This window comes from Theobroma cacao, chromosome 2 (assembly GCF_000208745.1).
Source record: "Theobroma cacao cultivar B97-61/B2 chromosome 2, Criollo_cocoa_genome_V2, whole genome shotgun sequence".
Classification (NCBI taxonomy): Eukaryota; Viridiplantae; Streptophyta; class Magnoliopsida; order Malvales; family Malvaceae; genus Theobroma; species Theobroma cacao.
In genome coordinates, this window is record NC_030851.1 from 6693137 (window position 1) to 6715102 (window position 21966).

Here is a 21966-nt window from a genome sequence, read left to right on the forward strand (position 1 = left end):
TTTTATTATTAAAAGAAAGCTTATTAAGCTTTGAGTTACACAATCCATTAATTTCCATAACATACATTTCAGGGAGCTCTGAATGGCAAAATGTTGAATTCTGACCTCTCAAATCATTATGTAGTAAAAAACTAATTAAGTTTTCTTTCCACACCACAGATGACGCATATATTATTACATTTACAGTGTTTCTAGAATGAAAAATAGTCAGACTGGAATCACTTGAATGCAAGAGAGAAAGGCAGTAGGCAACAAGGACAAGCTTCCACCAGGACAGTGATGGAGATAAGGAGAGTGGGGCCGATTGATTACTCCAGTGGATGAGGGCATGGTCTCTATCTTTCAAATTAAGTGAAGCTCAACTTAACTTGGTGTTTAATTGAGGGGGATTCATCATCAGTTCTTGCTGTGTGAAACAAAAACAGAAAATTACCTTGATGCAAGTGTCAAACCATTGGCCTAGAGCTTTTTTCCTTTGCATTCCCTGCTTGCTTTAAAGCAGCTTTTGAGATTGTTTAAGTAGAAGCACTTTATCGTTGCATGCATACATGGGTCTTTTTCTTTTTCCTTTCTTTTTTGTTTAAAATCAAGTTGTAATTGTTAGAAAATACCAATGTAAAATTTGTCAAAAAAACAAAAAAAAATGGAAATGGTCCATTTTGGAACTGCCTCTTCTTCTACTTTGCGCCAGAGAAGGGAGAAATACTTCCAGTTCCTGGCCGCGTTTCCCTACAGATGATTACCGCTCATGTGTCTTTTACTGTCTATAGTGTTTGAATGGTACATGATATACTGTTCCTTTGTGGTCCAATTGTTTGCTGTTGTACATCTTTAGGATTTTAGGGAGGGGATCAAATATTCTTTTTCATCTTTTTTTTTTTTCTATTTAACTATTGAAACTATGTTCTCTATGATGACAAAGTAATTTGAAACTATATAGCATAATCAATATATGGTCATACCTCTATGTGCTTTTATATATAAAAAAAAAAACTCAAAAGAAAACTCTTAGGGTATGTTTGGTTGAAGGGGTAGTTAAACCATTCTCCCTTAATTTGTTCTTAAGTCTTATTATTTTCTCATTTGATTTATTTTTAAATCAAGGAATAACTATTCTTAGGAATGTTCAAACCCCTTGTATTGACTATTTCATCTCTTAGGAACAAGGGTTCAAATTTTTTTTTAAAAAAAATATCGCTATCTATTTTAAGAAATTACTAAGTAAGCTTATGAAACATAAACTATTAAATTATTAATAATAAGTTACTAACTTTAAGTAATATTGTATTAATAATTATTAATGTTGTAGTAATAAATTATTAATTTATTATTAATAATATTATTAGATTATTAATTTATTCATCCATTAATAAGAATGCATTGTGTGAGAGAAACACTTGTTAACAATTACAAGTCTTTAAAACTTTAGGAATTGATAAATGGTTGAAAATTTGTAAAAATAATAAAGTACAAGTCAAATGGAAAGGAATATGCATTTTTCACATGTCCTAGTGTATAATTATCTTCTTCATATGGTATATTGTATGAATTGAATTTTTATATTCAATAAATAAGTTAAGAAAAGGGTTTTTCCTTTTTATATGTCAAAATTTCTCATATGTTTTTTTTTTCCTTGTTTTCCTAGATTCAGATAAAGCCCTAAAAATATCTCATGCGTCTGCCATTACAATAAATTTTTTGGGGCATTTTTAAAAATAACCCTTAAAGATAAGATGTTTTCAAAAATAGCCTTCTTTACAATTGTAACTATTTTTAACCAAGTTGGATAAAATTACCCTTAATGAAATTACACGTTATGATGTTACATGCCATGTACAAAAATATGTTACACGTCATGATTAGATTGTTACACGTCATGTGTAAAAACATGTGACACGTCATGGTTAGATTGTTACATACCATGTATAAAAACATGTGACATGCCATGTACAGAAACATGTGGCACGCTATGTACAAAAACATATGACACGCCGTGATTAGGTTGTTACACGTCATGTTGAAAAAATATTGTTGTTACACGTCATGTACAAAAATATATTACACGTCATGGTTAAAAAATGTCGTTACACACCATGTTGAAAAAAAATATATTGCTGTTACACGCCATGTTAAAAAAATATTATTATTACATACCATATTTAAAAACATTTTGTTACACTTTAATATCTAAAATGTTGTTGTTACTTATGAACCAAAACTTCAAATTCTCTCAACTCTCTTCATTTTTTTTTTTGACAATTTGGCACCGATTAAAGTGTTTCTAACATATTTTCATAAATGAAAACATAAATTTTTTTATTTAAAACACCTATTTCAACTAAAAATAAAAAAAAATTCCTTTGAAAACCTAGGTTGATAAATTTTAATTTTTGAGTTGAAAATCTAGGTCCCGAATTGATTCAATTAAAAACTATTTCAAAACATCTANAAATTCCTTTGAAAACCTAGGTTGATAAATTTTAATTTTTGAGTTGAAAATCTAGGTCCCGAATTGATTCAATTAAAAACTATTTCAAACATCTATGATCATTTCTACCGTTTTAGTTTTACTTAAAATACTTAAAAATCAAATTTCGCAAATAGCCATCTACCCAAACACATCAAAACTATTGCTTGGTGTTTTGAAAGCGTAAAAAAGAGAAATCTGAAAATGCGGGAGAGAAAAATCGGAAGCATAACAGACGAATGCCGAAGAGAGAAATCGATAAAATTTGAGAGATTGGGATGGTGAGAGAAAAATCAGAAACACAAATGGAGAGAAATTGTGATGAATTGTTTAATTTATTTGAAATAGTTTTAAGGGCATTTTTGTCAAGTCATGGTTAAATATGACTAAAAACAGTTAAATTTATTTTGATAGTTATTTTTAAAATGTCCTTATCAAGAAAGACTATTCTTCATAATTTTCTCATTTTCTTTTACTACTTGAAAGATATGACTAGTAATTAATTTGTATGCTCTGCATATATAGCTAAAATAATACTATTGATTTACTGAATTTATGGAAAGCAAAAACATTCTCCCTTTCTTTTTTCTTTTTTTTTTTTGTCACATATGAAGAAGGTTAAATGGAGAATAAAGAAAAGAAAGCAATTTCAACTTTAAAAGTTAAAACCATAACCCATGTCAAAGAAAGATAGCAGAATCGAATGGTTTCTCTCAACGAAATTGATGGTTGATGATATATATAGCCATTAATTTTGATGAGCTTCGATTTGACTAGAGAAGGCCACCAATTGCTTAATTATTTCATTTTTGGCTTTAGTATTTGGAACTCTGGTCTTGTTTTGGACCATAAAAAGATGCTTGTACTACTTGTAACACTTATTATGTTAACACAAGAAAGGAAAGTTAGGCCTAAGGCAAAGTACCTTGACATTACAATACAAAATGTACGAAAGATATATAATTATAGCAATAAGATATACTAAAAATGGCTAAACATTTATAAGTTTACTTGGGTTTTTTTTTTCTACTCATATGACTAGTTCTTTGTCTCTTCTTTTCAATAATGGGGATGTGCCACCATATGAGAAACATATAGGTACGCACATAAAAAGTGTTGGAAATTTGTTTTTGTTCACATTATACATATGATAGACAATGATGTTGCGAAATCTAACTTAAGCTGATTTCACGGCGTCCCCGAAGAGGCTTAAATAGTTCGACGACGAGATCAATCAAGGGCAAAGCAACAGTTGTACCAATCACTCCTCTTATTTAACACCCAATCATTCTTTATTATTGCATCACACCAAATTATATCCATTCCATTATTGTGGAGATGGGCCACCACTGTCACCCTCAACACAGTTTTATCAATACTTATTTGTTCCCCACCAATCCTTGAGTTCCAAAATTATACTGAAGGTTTAGAATATCAAGGGTATGCATGAGTCGGAGGGAGGGTGAGCATTTGGCAATGGGCAGGGGCGAGGATGAGTGCTCGTGCAAAACAATATTTATTGACATGACCTGTCACGGTTTGGTACATTCCCATTTCAGGATTCTTGCTCTCTATATGACTCAATCATTTAAGAATTTATTTTTTAAATTTCAAATATTATAATTACACGTACCATCACATCCTAAAGTTAGCTTGTATTTGAGTAGTAATCCCATCAAAATGTAAATCAAATTTTTACTAATATATCTATGAACCATTAGATAAAAGTTGTTGATTAAGATGAATTTATTTTATTAAACATGGGAGCTATCTAATTCCTATATCATAGTCGCAATCAGTGACAAGAATTACGTGGATAAAACACAAAAGATTAGTGCATAGAAGCATTTGATGACTTTGCTATGAGGAGCAAAGGAATTGAACTTAAAACGTGTGGAAGATATGCAATTCATAATTGAAGAGTCTGAGACAACTTGATGGCGAAACCATCGAAGGCGGTGGTGGGAATCGAGCCACGTATCCTCCATTCTCTCCCCACATGCATGTCCCCTTTGGTTGTTGGGGATTGGCCAGACATAGATGTATTGGAGCCTTAACCACTACCCAAAATTCCTCCACTGGCGGCCTTTCACCCTTTGCTTCTCTCTTTCATTAGAATTTGCACCGAAATGCTGCAATGCCAACATTCGAGATTTCTATTTCTATGAAGAAGCTCTTATGTTATTTATTTAAAGCTCCACTTGCAGTTCGTGAAGTGTTTTGGACGGTGTAGACACTAAAATTATAATAAAATTTTATTAGTAAAAAAAATTATAAACAAAAATCATAAACAAAAATCACACCAAAAAAAAATATAAATAAAAATAAAAAAAAAGAGAGAAAAGAGGAGAGGGGTACGACTGGCAGGGTGCGAACACACCTTGCCAGGCACCTCCCTCACCCTGCCAGACGCGAATTTATAAAACCCTACTATAGCACTACACTCGGCCAAAAAGTCGAGTGTATAAAGCCCCATTGTAGCAAAGGGGATCGGGGGAGGAAAAGGAGCCAACGACAATCCTAAAAAACCAGCATTCAAAAACCCTAGAAAAAAATCCCTAGGCAGCCAAGAAACCACAATCGGTAGATCAAAAATCCTAAGCTTCCTAGCAGCCACAACAATCCACAAAAATCAAAGAAATATACCAAAAAATGAATACCAAAAAATCATAAAATATGCACAATGAGAGGGGGAGAATGGTTGGGTTTTTTGGGTGAATTTTTGGTTGATTTTTAGGGGGGATAAAGCTTAGGTATTTACCGCCGGTAAGAGTGGGTAAAGCTTGGGTTATTTGCCGCCGATTAGGAGGGATAAAGCTTGGGTATTTGCTGCCGGTTAGAGTGGGTAAAGCTTGGGTTAGTTGCCGTCGGTTATGGGGGATAAAGCTTGGGTATTTGCCGCCGATTAGAGTGGGTAAAGCTTGGGTTAGTTGCCGTTGGTTAGGAGGGATAAAACTGGGGTATTTACTGTCGATTAGAGTGGGTAAAGCTTGGGTTAGCTGTCGCCGATTGTAGAGGGAACCGGGGCTTGAGTACTAGCTATCGACGACGTCGAGCGGCTGCAGCGAGAATAGATTTGGAGTTAGTGTCGGCCGGTGGTACACATAGAGAGAGAGAAACCCGACCGGCGGCTTGGTAGAGAAGGGAGAGAGTTTGGGTTCTAGAGAGAGAAAGTGAGAAGAAAAAAGAGAGAAAAGAAAGTTTTTATAGCTAGGGTCTGTTTGGGTTAGGAGAGGATCATACGACGCCGTTTCATTCAAGGAGAACCACACCAAAACGACGTCGTTTCAAGAAAAGGGGAGCTGAGTCTTGAATTTGGCTAGCGGGCTTTTGCTGGGCTGATATTCTTTGGGCTTGGTTGGGTTTAAGCTTTGGGTAAGTTTATTTTAAAACCTTTAAACTATTGAACATTTGCATTGGTTGATTTTATTTTTAGGAATTTTTTAAAAATATATTTTATGTTAATAAAATGGTACAAATATGAATTTGAGGAATTTTAGGAAAGCAAAATCATAGAAACACAAAAAATATATATATATGAAAATAGATAAGGATAAAAATAAATTGTGAAAAATTAAAATCGAAAAATATAAAAAAAATGGAAATGAATGGAATGGATGATAGGCTAAAAAATATTTAGATTAAATTAAGAAAAAATTGGAAATTATTGAAATATTGGTGGGGTAATCTTAGGTAAAAATATATGAAAGTGCATGTAAAATATGTTTATACATTAGATCGGAAGAATATGTTTAGTGAATGAGAATAAACAAGGAAGAAACATTTTATGTTAAATAAAAGATAATAATAAGTTGAGTTAGTCAAATAATCATAATAGGATAGGTATTAGAATCGACCTTAGAAAATCGAATTTTAAGATGCCACGATATTAATTATAGGAGTAATATATAAATACCGATGATGGGATGATTGGTCGGGACGGGAGGAGTCGTAATCCCGAGTTAATTTTTCCTAGGTTCGGAATTCGAATCAAGGCCCCACCAATATGATGGGAGGGTCTCGATTTTGATATTCTGAGATTTTTATTTTAAATAAATAAAAATTTTACTACATAAAAATTAGTTAAAAATAATAAATAAAAAAAATAAAAAAATAAAAATAAATGCTATATTTAATTTGTTCAAGAAAATATAATAATAATAAAATAAGAATAAATTTCAAAAAGCATAGCATATATATATATATATATATATTGCATCATGCATATCATTGCATATAAATATTTTTGTTTTCGAGTTTAAGCCCCGATGATGGGATCTCCCGGAGATCTTGCGAAGACGGGTATTCCTCGAAAAGTTCTCTAGATGAAAAGGTATCCTCGGGTCCCACCAATATGATGGGAGGGCTCGAGAAACATATTTAATAACAAGCTTTTGCTCGTATTAGGTTCATTATTCATGAAAATATTATTTTTTAACGAAAAATGTATGATAACCCCGATGGTAGGATTTATTCGTTGAATTTGTGAAGGTGAATTTCTTGGATAATTTTTTAGGTGAGAGAACACCCCGGATCCCACCAGTATGATGGGCGGATTCGAGAGAACGTCCTCAATAAAAGGTTATTCGTCCAACATATTTTTATCTCACACCATGCATTTCATCTTGCCTCACACTTGCATTTCATTTTAGAATCAAATAAAATAATTTAATAAAATTGGAGATAAAATAAGTAAATAATAGTTAAGGAAATAAAATGAACTTAAAAAAATAAGACCTAATAGGATAATCTAAAAATGGTACCGTTCATGGAACAGGAGTTTCGAGGGTGCTAATCCTTCTCCGGGCGTAACCGTACTCCCGAACTTAGATATAAAAAAAATGTAGACTAGTTTAAGATTCTTTCGACGGGCTTAAATCTAATTAAGATTCTGTCGATTAGAATCGAGTCAATAGGTGGTCAATCACACATAGTAAAAAAGATTGATGATGACTTTTAATTTTTTAAAGTTTTCACTCACGTCTGATGATCGGGTCCTCGGATCCACATATTACGATAGACTGTATCTGCCAGAAAATATTGTCTACCTGTTTTGTTCCCGTCGTAGCACAAATCTCAATTCGGAAAACAATATGTAAAATGTTTTTAGGACCCCCCACCCACCCACTTTGTTGGACTCAAAAGAGGTTATCTTGGCTCTCTGCTCTCTAGTGGTGGCCAAAGCCCATCCACATAGATTTTGCTTTATTTTAGCAGGGGGTCCAGGGTACTTTGGAGGGCCCGTTGGATTAGTTTCGTGGATGAGAATGCCCGGTCTCTCCCTCTCATTAATCATGATGGTAGAAAAAAAAAAACAAAAATTTCCAACTTTTTCCTGCACTTTTTGGGGCTCTTGGTGAATGATATTTCTATATTTTGGCATTTCATTGTTGTTAGGCTTCTCAACTCGATTTCAACTGGCCTTTGGTGGGCCAAAGCTGACTTGAGCTGAGACTGACTGTTAATGCTTGGAGGGTGATAATGAGGTCCACTTGAGATCAGATCTGAAAAGGCCAATGGTCCAGTTAAGATTGGGCCGACTTAGAGCGAAGAATCCAAAGACTTAGGGACATTTTCTAATGCTCTAGCCTCCAGGAGTGCTTGCAGGACCCGAAATTGAAATCAAGTAAAACTTGTTGTTATTGCAGATGAATCAGGATTATTCCAAGTCATACAAACATTTTCTACACATGACAATGAAATTTCCAAACTAAGTAGAATTCAATGGCTCTGGTTTCCAGAAATGAAAAAGAAAAGACCAATTAACTACAATCACAAGTTTTGGAAATAGAATTTTGTGCATGTTTTGAAGCCTCTTCTAACTTGCTTGTTTTGACATCCTTTAGAACATTTCTAGCCCACTCTGCAAAATGGGTCTCATTGTATCCAATCCTGCCACTTTTGTAGAGTGACATACAGCGACGATCATCGTCTGAGTAGGGGCAGTTTTCCCCGTCGGGGTCTCTCCAATCGCCTCGGTGCCTCATTCCAGACCAGCTAGCCATCCAATGATACACGTACTGGCCTACGCCAGCAAGTTTTAGCCATCCTTTGGGGAAGAACTCCATCACGCTGCTGTTTCGATCCATTAGGAACAAGTTGGTCAACTGGGCACCGTGTGGGGATATTAAAATATCCGTTAAACTCATTAGCTTCACCTGGATTTTCAAACATGTAAATTTCCAAGCAGGTCAAGCACTCTTAATTAGCACATGAGTTTTTTGAGTTCATCTACTGAACTAATTAGAGTACTCAAATCTTTGTATCATTAAATCAAATATAATAACACTATTCAACCGAACAAATATAACATCGATCACTTAGTTAAAATTTTTATTTTAAAAAATATTTTTTTATTTAATAATATATTAGTTTAATTAAATTTATATAACGACAACATATATTAATTACTAATCTTTTTATAATTTTTTTTGGTATTGGAAGAAGAGGGATTCAAATCTTATTTTTAAGTAAAAAGATTATACACCAATTAATGAATTAAATGCTTGAATACCACTTTACCAAAAATTTATAAACTTTTTTTTCATTTTTTCATAATGTAAAATAGGGTCAATTTTGAAAACCAACTTATCAATGAAACTGCCATGGATGTTCCAAACATGGATTTGCACTTTCTGTATCACATATGATTGAATGTTACATATGTTGACTAAAGTTAAATCCGGTTAGATAGTGGTGGTGGGCGGTGGGGGAGAATATTCTCCTCCAAAAACCCTAATTAATAATAATAATTAATTTTCAGTGATCTGAATCCTAAGTATCACCTTATTTACATGATGGTGTTCCCTTAAGTGGGATTACACAGAATCATGGAACCACATGAATCCCAGTATCCCAATATATAACCTGTTTGAATGGGTTTCACATGTGTAACGCACACAAATTTTGAAAAACATTTCAAAGGCAAATTAAGAAAATACAACTACTAGTATACTAACCTGCTCACAAATGGTGAGATTGTTGGAGTAAGCCACTATTAACTGGCAGCCCTCTACTTTCATGCACTCCTTTTCAAAGATCGCAATCACAGCTGTCTCGTTCCTGAAAGATCTTGGTCCAGTCCTCATGAGCAAGGTCATCCCGATGCCTGGTCTTTTCTGGTCACCGCTCACATTACAGTACACGCGAGCCTTACACCTAATAAGATCATAAACTTCCATTCTTCTCTCCCTTGACATCCCTCCCTCGTTGTGTCTCATCACGACAGCCTTTACAAAGCAAACTGGCTGATCATCATCTTCAATTCCGTTAAACCCTTCGATGTACGGAGCCTGGCCAAATGTAGCCTCCATCAGGGTGTTTAGCCAGGTTCCCATTTTGAACCTGAGCTCACCCCAATGGTACAGGATCCATCTCGTGGGAGTTTCACAACTGTTTTTTCTATGCCAAGCAACGAAAGGTACCATAGCCGACAGACCGTGCCATATGTTATCATAATTGTAATGATTGTAAGCTACAAAAGTCAGGCCTTTCATCAGGGTAGCATTGGAAGGAAGTGCTTCAGGCCATGCCAATGCGTAGTAGTTCCAGGAGCCGTCATGGGTGTCGCGGCCTTTCAGGCAGAGCAGCCTACCGTTGGAGGAATCAGATGGAAACTGTTGGTATTGAACCTCACCTTCCTCGTGAGTATCATACATGGAACTCATAAACCACGTGTGGCCTGGAAGGGGTTGGTTTGCATAACGAAGGTCTTTCAGTGGGAGAAACGTAACGGAATCGCGAAGCTTTTGAGTCATGGACTCCAGGACGTCCTGGGTGCAGTTGGGTGAAGCTAAGGTTTTGTTGATGACTTCTTGCCATTGTTGCAAGAAAGACCAGGACGGTAACGGGGAGGGGGAAATGGGTGGCGTATGGAGGGATCGGATTTGTAAGAGAAGCAAAAGGGTGACGCAAAAAGCTAGGATGTAAAGGGAGAGTTTCGGGGAATAAAAGGAGAATGGCAAGAGGGTCCGCTCGTATTTGAAGCTTTTAGGTCTGTGTAGTGATCCTGGACAAGATTTGTTCATGGCTACGCAAAAAGAAAAAGGAAATGCCAAGATAGGAAAGTGATAGTAAGAAGCTGTATAGATGATGCTTTCAGGCTTGGAGGAGAATGGAATTTGGTGTCCTCACTCTCTCTCAGAAACTGACAAATTATCACAATTCATATCCCAATACCTCACTCAAATATTCTCTCTCTCTAAGAAAAAAAACATTAAGTTAAAATAATAAACAAATAAAAGTAGCAGTGGGAAACCCAACTTTACAAATTCCCAAAATGTAGCATATATCAGAAAATTCTCACGTTTAATGCATATTTGAACAGAAAAGTACTCAACTTTCTGGTGCTATGGGGATGCAAGTTGACAAGATAATATACAATTACAATATAAAACATGCCATTTCCAACGCATGACCTCGTTTTTCATCTACGAACTTTATGACCATCCGACGGTTATCAGTGGATCTATTTTGACCTACAAAGTTAAAAAGAATAGCTTCACCTAAAAGGAAAGAAGAAAAAACAGACCAAAAATGATATAAAAACAAATTAAAATCCAGATTTCAAGGCAGGAAGCAAGGTACACCTAGATGTGTAAAGGATTAAAAGCTATATAATTTGAAACATATTTCAATCTTACGTTTCATTTATTTAATGTGTAACGTGGGTAAAGCTTATTATGCTTTAGTTTCAGTATTTTTTACTTTTAAGTTTGCTTCCAAATTATTAAATCGAAATGATTACTGAAAGAAGAAATTAAGAAAGTAGTGAGTTATTACAGGAATAAAAAAAAAAACACTACAAAAAACTGATTTTTAATATTTCAATACTGTGCTGATAATATCAATTCGTTGAAAATATAATTTCAGTATATTCTATCCACAATGTTATTCTTCCATTGATCAAAGAAATTGTCAACAAGAGGATAAATTTATCGAAGAAGACAGCAAAGGATAATAGAGGTTGGTATATAAGTAAAAGATGTATAAAAAAAGGAGTTGTATTAGTAAATTCTCTTTTTAATCACTTAATTATTAATAATGTATGGTGAGTTATTGAGATGAATATATTTGGAAAAAAAAGTGGAGGATATGGAAATTGAGGGTTCTGAAAGGTGCAGCACTAGTAGGTAGTAGAACTTGAGGGTTAAACAATAATCTTACTTTATATAGGTAGACTTAAGCCTCGGGCATCCAAGGTCCAAATCTAAATTCATATTTCCATAACAAAATAGCTAATTAGCTGGTGTTTAATGGGTTTAGTTCCACTAGCTTTTTGGTTAAGACCCTTTTCTCCTAGTGGACACTGGCTGGGGATAACACTGAAATATCTTAATCACTGTATTGCCCTTTTCATTTTTGCTTTGGTTTCTGAAAAGAAGATTAATGTAATCATCACTTATTAGTACTTTCTTTTGTCAACAAACTTTAATTTCTTATCAGACCTTTTAAACTATTTATGATCTCTTTACTTTTTACCAATTTGCATTAAAAGTATTCGATATAAGACAAGTCCTTTGCCCCTGCCAATTTAGCTTCCAATATTCATTAGAATCAGGCAGTTCCCCTTAAATAACCTGCTACAGACCAGATGCCTAAAAAAGAAAACTAATAGCCTAAAAGTGGAAAAAACAATCTGAGAAGATTCCGATGAACACTGAAATCTGAAGTTACTTGGCCTATAAATCATTCCGAACCTGTATCTTACTATGGGCTCTCATCTGACTCCTCTTCGCGAGGGTAAGCAAGCAAAGTCAACAAACAATCAGAGCATTTATATTATATCTGATCTGGGACTACCAATTTATTAGTACAACAACTCCATTGAGGATTGACCTGGCTTATATGCCGATAAAAGATTTGATGAGAGGAAACATTTTTCCAAGTTTTTCTCGATTACAATATCAATGAAGGAATACCTTTTTTAGCCAGTTTTAGCAATTAGCATTTTTCGTGCAGGTTGAGGTGTGGTCAAAATGAGGAATATCTAGACCCCTACTATACAAGAGATAAGCAAAACAATGCCTCCTATGGATATGGGTGGAGGGATGGAAGAATGGAGCTGTAACTTCTCGAATGGCAGAATGATGTGGTGGCAGAGACAAAGCACAACCTAGAGAAACTCATCTCAACTTTACAATTCTGACTAGAGAGACAATAAGCACTGGCATCAGGGAAGGCCGTGAGCAAGTTATGCCTGCATCAGGTTTCTTAATGTAAATATTACTTCGCATTTTTGTCTTCACCTTCACCATTCGCACAAGCAAATAACAATAAATGCTGACGACCACAAATATTAGATAAAATAATGGGGAGAGGGGGAAGAGGAGGCAGCAGGGTGGAGATACCCCACGTTCAAATTACCTGATTAACTGAACCGCACATCCAACACATAGGCAGTATCCAATAACGTGCACTTTCTATTTACATAGGAAATCTGCAAACCATATTTTAACAGCAAGTCAAGTTATCCACATCATACCAATTAAAAGAGTCAGCTTATTCTAACTGTCTTTAGTTTTTGCCATCCGGTCAAAGCTTCAATCATGTGGAGCTATCTTTTCATGTTTGTCAGCACTTTTGTACAGCGGACTCAAAATGCTGTACAGAGGTTGTTGATCTTAACGTTAGAAGAACACTCTTGCGGAACAGGACCAGTGGAGCCACATAGTCTGGTTCTTTTTGGTTCAGAAATCCTCACATGTGAAATCGCAACAGTGAGAGCATCAACCAACATGCAGTCCTGCACTTCTGACCTTGTTGTAGATGAACTATCAGATGATAAAAAGCAGAAACAATCATCATTAAGAAAGCCACTTGGCATTTCCTTGTTTCTCTCTGACACTACCCTGGGTGAGATAGTCAGTTGTTGGGACGTCAGCCTTCCATGGTTTCTCATTCCTGGCTTCAAAGCAACCATTTCCAATGATGCTTCAGTATGGAACAGTATCCATGGATGCCCTGGAAAATTATAAAGTCAAATGCATCAAGAGATAAAATACATAAGTTGGATTTCAGTTCATTTTTTTTTCTCTTTCTGGCATTTAATTCCTTCTTGGTAAAACTAAAATCTAAACAAGCATATAAACTCTTAGTTAATTGCCTAATTTGTCTATAAGTGTTTAGTAATTTTATAATTGATCACGATGTGGTTAAACACAGATTGGAGTGGTGACTCAAACAGCTTCATGTCTTCTGCATAAATTGGTTGACGCCATTTATCAGATGTTTTTTCAATGTAGCTTAAACATGACTGGAGGAACAGCTGAGCAGCTGGTCTAACAAGTTGAGACAGAACCAATTTCCTAATGGCCCAGAAGAGATCAAGAACATGACTTTGGAAGGCAATAATTCATGGATGCTTCTGTAGCATTCACTGTTTGAGGTACCAGGAGTGCAAAATACAATGTGAATAGTGGCATGCAACTAGATTGTTTCCCATAAAACAGCCTCTGATGAAATGCAAATGAAGTGCTTTACATTAATGTTGGTTGATCAATGAAACTGTTATTGGCAAAGTCATTTTTCAGTGCACCAATCGTGGTGTTTTCTGTAACTAGATATCTTATTTTTGAATAATTCAGAAAAATATTGAGAATACAGTATACTTACTTAATACTTCGTCAGCAGTTAACCTTGCTGAAACATCTCTTGTCAGCATATGGGCAACCAGATCCCGTGCAGGTTGAGAGATGGATCTCCATACTCCATTCTCAAAATCAAGGTTGACATTCTTAATAGCCTCAAAGACTGAATCCAAAGTATCACCTTGGAATGGAAGTACACTAACCAATAGAGCATGAAGGAGGACACCAGCACTCCAGATGTCAACTTTTTCTGAATAATTGCCCATTAAAACTTCCGGGGCAACATAAGCAGGACTCCCTACCACACCTGTCAAGCTCTGACCTAGAAGAATTAAAGCAAATGTTCATTTAGACAGACTACCCATAATTGAATGCTGTGATAGAGAATTCAAATATAAAGAACCACTAGTAGACATCGATGGAACAACACATTTCAATTTAAAAAAAAAAAATGCATTATCAAGTGCTCTTATTTCACTAAAAAGAGGGTCATGGTACACAGGCACAGCTGATGGCATCATCTTAAATATTTCATTTCCTAGAGTAAAAACTTAGGATGTCTTCTTTCTGCCATTTACCCTCTTCTCCTATTTTTATAAATTTCATTTTAGTTGCAAATCAAACATGCATGTCAAAAATAACCTCCAAAGCCAATAAGTATTGATTAAACCCAAAGCAGTTAGATGCTTGATTTATCAAACAATTTATTTATTGCATCAATCATGATTTACTGCCCTTAAACTACTGATGGACTCAAAGCGGCTCAACCAAAGGAGCAGATGGTGTAATTCGCAGTGAAAATAAACATCGAGCATCCACTATAAATTGAACAGCTTAAATAGTCCAGATCCCAGAACATATCCATGAATATCAGAAGACCACAATAAACTTGAAAAACAAAATTACCATTTGACATCCTCACTGCTAATCCAAAGTCTGCGAGCTTCATCTGTCCAGAAGCTGTAAGAAGGATATTCTCAGGCTTTATATCTCGATGAACAACACCCATATCATGGCAATATTTGATAACTAGAACCAGTTCCTTGAGTATATTAGCAGCACAATACTCTGAATACTGCCTCTCTTTAGCCATCTGATCCAGCAACCGTCCCCCAGAGCAGAGCTCCATCACAAGAAAGAAGGATTTCAAATCCTCATATACTGCCTTCAATGTCACAATACCAGGATGACCAGAAAGGTGTTGCATTATCTCCACTTCCTGATGCACAAGCTCTTCACCCTTGCATAATGTTTTGCATGCAAACTCTTCACCATTCACTTTACTTCGACACAATACAACGGATCCAAACTTTCCACATCCAATTGTTGCACCCAAATCATAATCTTGCTCAATTTTCTTTTTCCGACCCAATGTAGTTGCTGCATCAATGCACCCAATTTTCCTCTTAAGGCCCCTATTGGATGGATCCAGAGTTGCACTCCCACAAGGTGGTGCAGTGACAATTCCTCTGACTACACTCCTAACAGAGCCAATAGCTACTTTAACTTCATCTTCCTTACACTTCTTTTTCTGCCTAGAGTAATCTTCCAATGATAAGGGAGACCAAACAATTGTTACAGGAGTAAATGACCTGCGACATGATGGCAACACTTCTGGGCCCTTTCTCTTCTTCCCCAGGGCCTCCATTAGATGTTTGAAGGAAGACTACTTCCCAACATTCCTAAAAGTTTAAACTACTAGCAACCCAGCAAGGTATTGGAGTTACTAAGTTAATAACATCACTCCTAAAAAATTCTCAAACCTAACAGTGAACAACAGCTAAATGCCTTCCAGCAACAATTAAGTAAAAACAACTTTATCATGAAGTTAAATTTTTTACCATATCCTGGGTTTCCAACAAAAGGTATCAATCAGATGACACCATTATTATATCTATTTAGAAATCAATTAAACACAATATCAAGAAGCCATTTACCAAAGGTTACACCTTTGACACCAGAAGCCGCTTGTTCTTCTTCTTTCGACCCATGTGAACAGACATATCACAAATTCTCAACATTGATCCGCTTGGAGTTGGAAATACAACCTGACAACATAAGAAATCAAACAACTAATGAACCCCAAAATGACTAATGTGAAAGAAAGGAAAAAGCAAAGGCATGCACTATCAAAGGAAGGAGGGGATGTGAAAAAAGCTTCTTTTATTTGCTGTGAGCTTTATCAGTTTTTTTAGTTTCTGAACAGAGACCAGAGAAAACAAGACCCGCTAGTTTTTGGACAACTTAGAATTCAGATCCATCCTTGAATTCCTTCTTTAAGAAATATAAAAGGAAAAAGAAATAGAATCCGTAGAATTTTTTCCCATTTCCTTTCTCACCAACCAACCAGAGAGACAAAATAGAAAAAAAAAAAAGAAACTTAAATGATCAAAACATATCAACCACAAGGCTTTTAGTTCATTGAGAGTAAAGGAGAGGAACGCAGAGAGAAAGAAGGGAATGATTGAAGTATTAAGGAGGATTAAAAGAGGGTCTGATCGAAAGGGAAAGTTTCATGCTTTGAAAACTACTTTCTTCTTTCTTTCTATCTCAGAGGAAGAGAAAGAGGGAGAAAAGCATGTGAAAACAACCGCCAGGGTGTTGCTTTCGCGGTGTACACTTTGTCTCGCGCGCCTCTTTATTAACTGCCAACCCAACATCTCGTCGTTAGTCGCTAACAGTAACGTGTCGCTGCAGTCAATTGTAAGAGAAAGAAGCATGTGACTTTCGTTTTGCTTTCACGGCCTGCACTGCACTTGTCACTTCTGACATTCACCTTATCCCCATGTCCTTCATCTTTAGTGAAGATAAAATTTGGATCTTAAATTCTTCACACAACCATCAAATAACTCACTAAGCTAATTAGCATATATCCATATAAAAAGAATTTATTTGTCTTTTATCATAAAATACAATCACCCAATTAAACCAACCAACACCTTCATGGGTTTTATTCGAAATCCGAGAGTGGCACAAACATATTCCAAGATTTGTTATGTACACACTATGAATATCTGATTAAAAAATTGAGAAACATCTTCCTGTCCATCAAGCATTAATATTTTTCAAGGTCTTCTGTCTTCTTCTTTTCCCATTTTGTGTGGCACCGCCACTCCTCATTTGGTCTTTATTTCTCTTTTGCGTTTCTTTACCCTTTTTTTTTTGTCACCTCAAGAGAACGGAAGAAAGAAAAGTCCCAAGTCCTGTTGACAGGAAAGCATACGTGCTTTTGCATCTCCTACTTCCTTGATCTACGAACCCTTCGACCTTGTGGCAAGCGCTTAGATATGAAGGGATAAAAATGAAAACGCCACTTGGCTCTGCAAAGGTGTGTGCATTAGATACTGATCAAAACAAACAGCAGCTATAAAACTCCTGTGTTCGTTTCTTCATTCATCAGTGACTGTGAAAGTATGCAAGTTCACCTGATTTTATATTACGAAAGAGGCAAATAGTTTAAATTTTAAGAATGCATGATCCTACATTTCAGAAAATAGGTGTCAAAAACCCATCACTAGTACCAAAAGTCGGCCATATCTCGGAACTGCAAAGTACAAGGCAAGGCTACAAGATTTTCACGCGTGCTTATGGTTTCTTCCTGAAGTCCAGCCTCCACGGAGGTGTTCTCACAAATTTTCTTCCCTAGCCACATTAAACTCCAATACAACTTTTCTCGTTTGTAGGGCTGCAGTTTTTCTGCATCAGAAGCAAATGTAAGTCATGGGCTTTCTCAGTCAACCCAACTTCTGTAAATGCACTCAAAATCCTATTACAGGTAGAGATATCAAAGTCTGTGGTGTTAGACTGCTTCCATTGATCAATAACCTCTCCCACTTCTTTGGAATGCCCAAGAATCAGATATGAAGACGAAATGCATATGTAATTTCTGCTTGTCATTTTCTGTTTGGTCATTCTTAGCGATTTCCACATCTGATCAATTTTATCTTTGTTTCCCAAGCCAGCATACAGCATAACAAGGAAGTCATAAGTTATCCATTCCCTTTGTGTGATGCCTTTCTCTGTTTCAATACGAGAGCTGGACTCAGCATTTGCAAGACGGCTAGCGTTAACATAAACAGTTATGAGGCTAATATATCTCACCCAACCATCATTGCAACCAGAGTCGCATCTCATTTCATCCAGAATCCTTTTAACTTGATCAATGTTTAGAGCCGCAGCACATGAACTTATCCAAAGATTGTAAGTAAAGATATCTGGTGCGACCTTATGTCTTTTCAGTTCTTCTACGACCAAAGAAACCTTCTGCAGCTGCCCAATTGACATGTAAAGAGTCATAATCTCATTGTACGTAAGGGCAGAGAATGGCAAGGCCAACCCCTTTATCCTCTCAAAAAGTTCTTCTGCCTTTTCAGTCAATTTTGCAGCTGCATAACAATGGAGAAGAGCAGTGTATGTTTCACTAGTCTTTGCAGTCGGAGGCAAGTCTTCAAAATAGCGTTCAGCAGCATCAATACCAAAAACTTTTGTCATCAAGTCAATACGAATTGCATAGTCAGAATCTGATAACTTGTACTCTTCATGAGTAACCATCCATTCTGATATCTGCAAGCTTGAATTGATAAGTTCAAAGAATTCACCATCAATTGTATCTGTGAAACTAAGGGCTGTACAAACTGTAAGGCATGAAGTTTTCATACAGATGCAACATGAAACTTTGTTTCTGATATTCCTCCCTTTGAATGCAAAATATCAACTAAAAGTTATTACCAAAAAGACAGAAAAGAAAAGAAACTACCCAGCTGTTCCAAGTGCAACTCAAGCTATAATGAAATTCAAAGAAAACAGGAAAAAGAGATTGAGTTTGCCTAGGCACATGAAGATGTAGGACCTTTTTATTTCACACTCCCAAAGAAGTCTTGCTAATCATAATGCAAATTATAAAATTCCCATCATGATCAACTTTCAATTTACGTCCTCTTATAACAGAAAAAACAGCAGAAGCAACAAAGTGTGATATGATATTAATCAATTTAACTTAGTTGGAGCTGAAGGTGGGAGTGAAATGCAAGTTCTCCCATTACATTAGATCAGAGAAAGTGACCAAGTGCAAAACAAAATAGGTAAATAGAGACTTCACAAGCAAGCCTGCAAATAGAGAAGACAAAATCTTAATACCTAGAGAAGACAGCATTCACTTATTCATTGCTGACATGACAAGAAACTCCAGTGCTGTGGTATGGCCAAACACCCAAGCTAGCCAAATGGCGAACTTAATGAGTTGATTTGATCTTACACAGTAAAAGATTAACCGAATATACATTAAGAAATTCTCTCTTCCGTTTTGTGTTTATCCACAGATACAAAATTTTCATGTTCCTTATATCAATTCCTTTCTACATTAGACCATTCCCTACTTGATAACATTCCTAACCAATCCTATGACCCCAATTGGCCAATTCAAACTAATGGAACCTAAACAATTTAACTGATTCTTCAAATAAATTACACCAATCAAGCATTACACCTCTAATGAAACAGTTGATAAAACAAAAAAATTTCATCCAGGAATATCAAACTAAATAAGTATTACTGCCAGTTTTTAAGGTAAAACAAAGCCACCCTAGCACATAAAAATCTCAACTTCACTCTAATTGACTTTAATTATTAAAATATGGAAAATATCTTTGAAAAGAGAGAAGCGAGAGTACCTCGAGAGCGTGCCTGAAACGCTGGGATTTCCTCAGTTCCTTCGAGATTTGGCGGAGGTCGGAAATGGAAACTCGGTTGCCCTCACCGACCCATTTCTCGATTACGGTAGTGGCGCTCCGCTTCGGAAGACGCAGCCGAAAAATGCGGCTTTTCAGATCATCGGTTTCCGAATTATTCAAATATTCGTCCACGTATTCGGTGCTGGCGGCGCCCTTGACAACAGCCTTGACAAACTGCAGTTGCTGCTTCTCCTGCATATATATATTTCACAATTTTGAAAAATTAATCTTTGGGAAACAAAAGACCAACCAACTTAAAGAATGCTACGGAGACTTGTAATGGGTTCAGTTTAAAAAATTTCTCCCCTCTTTTTTTTGGTTTAAATTGAGAAAGTATGATAGTAATAAAGATAACTACCGTCTGAGACTGAGAAAGAGGGAGCGCAACGCCATTGAAATTGATAGAGCTCTCTCTATAGCTTGTCAAGTTTTTTTTTTTTTTTTTTTTCTCGAGTATAGCTTAGCCAAGATCTTTGGTTAGCTACACTGGCAACTTGGGCTGTGTTTCGTTGGACTTGCCTTTTGGTGCTTATCTCATTCCTCATTTTTGTGTAATGAAGTGCAAAAATTTATAAATTATTTAAAAATATAAGTAAGTTTTTATATTTTTATTATATTTAATCAAATTTTTATATTTTTATTTTAAATCGAATAAATTGTTCAATTTTAACTCAAAATGTTATTGTTATTTTTTATCGTATGACATTAATATGGCATGTTAATATATTATAATTGATAATTATGTAGTATATTAATATATCATAACTGATGATTACGTGACATATTAATTTGATATGATAACATTATCATTAGATTTTTTTAACCTTACACATCAACGTTATGTCAGTACCGTGTGAATATAAAATGATCAATGGTATTGTTTCCTATTTATTTGCAGACAATTTAGGCATATTATGACCTAGGATGATGTAATAATTTTATCTTTTCCTTTATATATATATATATATATATATATATATATATATAAAAACTAATGTTAATTAATCAATCATTAGTTATAAAAGTTTATTTGATACAAAATAAAAATATAAGATATTAACACAAACTTCAATGATCTGAACACAGCCATTAATAATGTAAATTTTTATTTTAGTTTTTTCCTATTTTTGTTTGATATGTCTTTTTTCCCCTTTATAACTCAATTAAAGATAAGTGTATATATTTTTAACTCAATTTCCTTTCTAAAATCTTTTTATTTGTAAATTATAAAAACAACATACATATATCAAAATATTCGAATAACACTTTAAGATTTTTTTATTTATAACTATTATAACCACTTATCATACTTTAACAGCATTCTAACTTAATCACCCGAAATTATTGTTAACTTTCTTCTAACCAATTTCCGTTACACCATAGATTAATGCTTCCCTGATTCACAACAAAAGTAATTAGCAACAATCTAGTGTTATATCAAATATCCCAAGCATTTTAACTTTCATGTCATTCCTCTCAAAATGTGACTTTCAAAGTTATCAAAAATCGTAAAAAATTCAAAATATACATAGGACATTGTAAACGGGTTCTTTTGTAATAAAGAAAGAGGTAGTGTACCAAATAAGTAAAACAAATGTGTTGGGAGGTGATGGGAAAAAAGATTTAGAGCAATACTTGAAGCAATGCATATTGTGATGGAGAGAGAGATCATCTCCATCATCTGCTTGGTGTTGTCTTTCAATATTTGCATCCTCTCTTGATAAGCTTAGAGCATTTTCATCGAGTCTTGGAAATAGGTGAGAGTAAATGCACCTTGGTTGCTAATGAAATTTTTTATATCTTCTAATGGTGCAATGTTTTTTTAATGAGGTTTTACTTAACATGGGTGTTCTTTTTTAGTAAATTTGACAAAATATAGATGATGTAATAAAGAGAGAGATAATATTACAAACAAGTAAAATGAATGTATTGATAAACATCAGTGAAAAAGATTGGAGCAGTCTTTTAATATATGAATGTTGTGTCAAGTGGTGATGGACAAAGTGTGGAGAATACGGAGATCGTGGAACAAGGTGAAGGATGAAGTAGGGGAAGTCATAAGTAGAAAAAAATTTGAGTGAGAGAGAATAAGCCCAAAGTTCCTTTGGAATATAATTGTCAAAGCTTTAATATATAGACCTAGTAGGACTAGTTACAAAAAAGTGCACTTAATGCATGTATA

The 21966-nt window shown here is 35.1% G+C and overlaps 2 protein-coding genes and 1 pseudogene across 3 annotated transcripts; all 3 read right to left on the minus strand.

The window, feature by feature from the left end:
* On the minus strand, positions 8090–10494 carry LOC18608232. The gene is made up of 2 exons (XM_018114860.1): positions 9427–10494; positions 8090–8625 (listed from the first exon to the last, which is right to left on the minus strand). The coding sequence occupies exons 1-2, from the start codon at positions 10492–10494 to the stop codon at positions 8230–8232; spliced, it is 1464 nt and encodes a 487-aa protein (XP_017970349.1). The 3' UTR covers positions 8090–8229.
* On the minus strand, positions 12765–19815 carry LOC18608233 (serine/threonine-protein kinase PEPKR2). Of its 2 annotated transcripts, XM_018115428.1 has the most exons (4): positions 19725–19815; positions 14962–16103; positions 14081–14377; positions 12778–13429 (listed from the first exon to the last, which is right to left on the minus strand). In XM_018115428.1, the coding sequence occupies exons 2-4, from the start codon at positions 15701–15703 to the stop codon at positions 13062–13064; spliced, it is 1407 nt and encodes a 468-aa protein (XP_017970917.1). In that variant the 5' UTR covers positions 15704–16103; positions 19725–19815; the 3' UTR covers positions 12778–13061. The 2 variants fall into 2 exon arrangements, with proteins under 2 accessions (XP_017970916.1, XP_017970917.1); XM_018115427.1 differs by lacking the exon at positions 19725–19815 and having other exon boundaries at positions 12765–13429; positions 14962–16612.
* On the minus strand, positions 17024–20307 carry LOC18608234 (annotated as a pseudogene).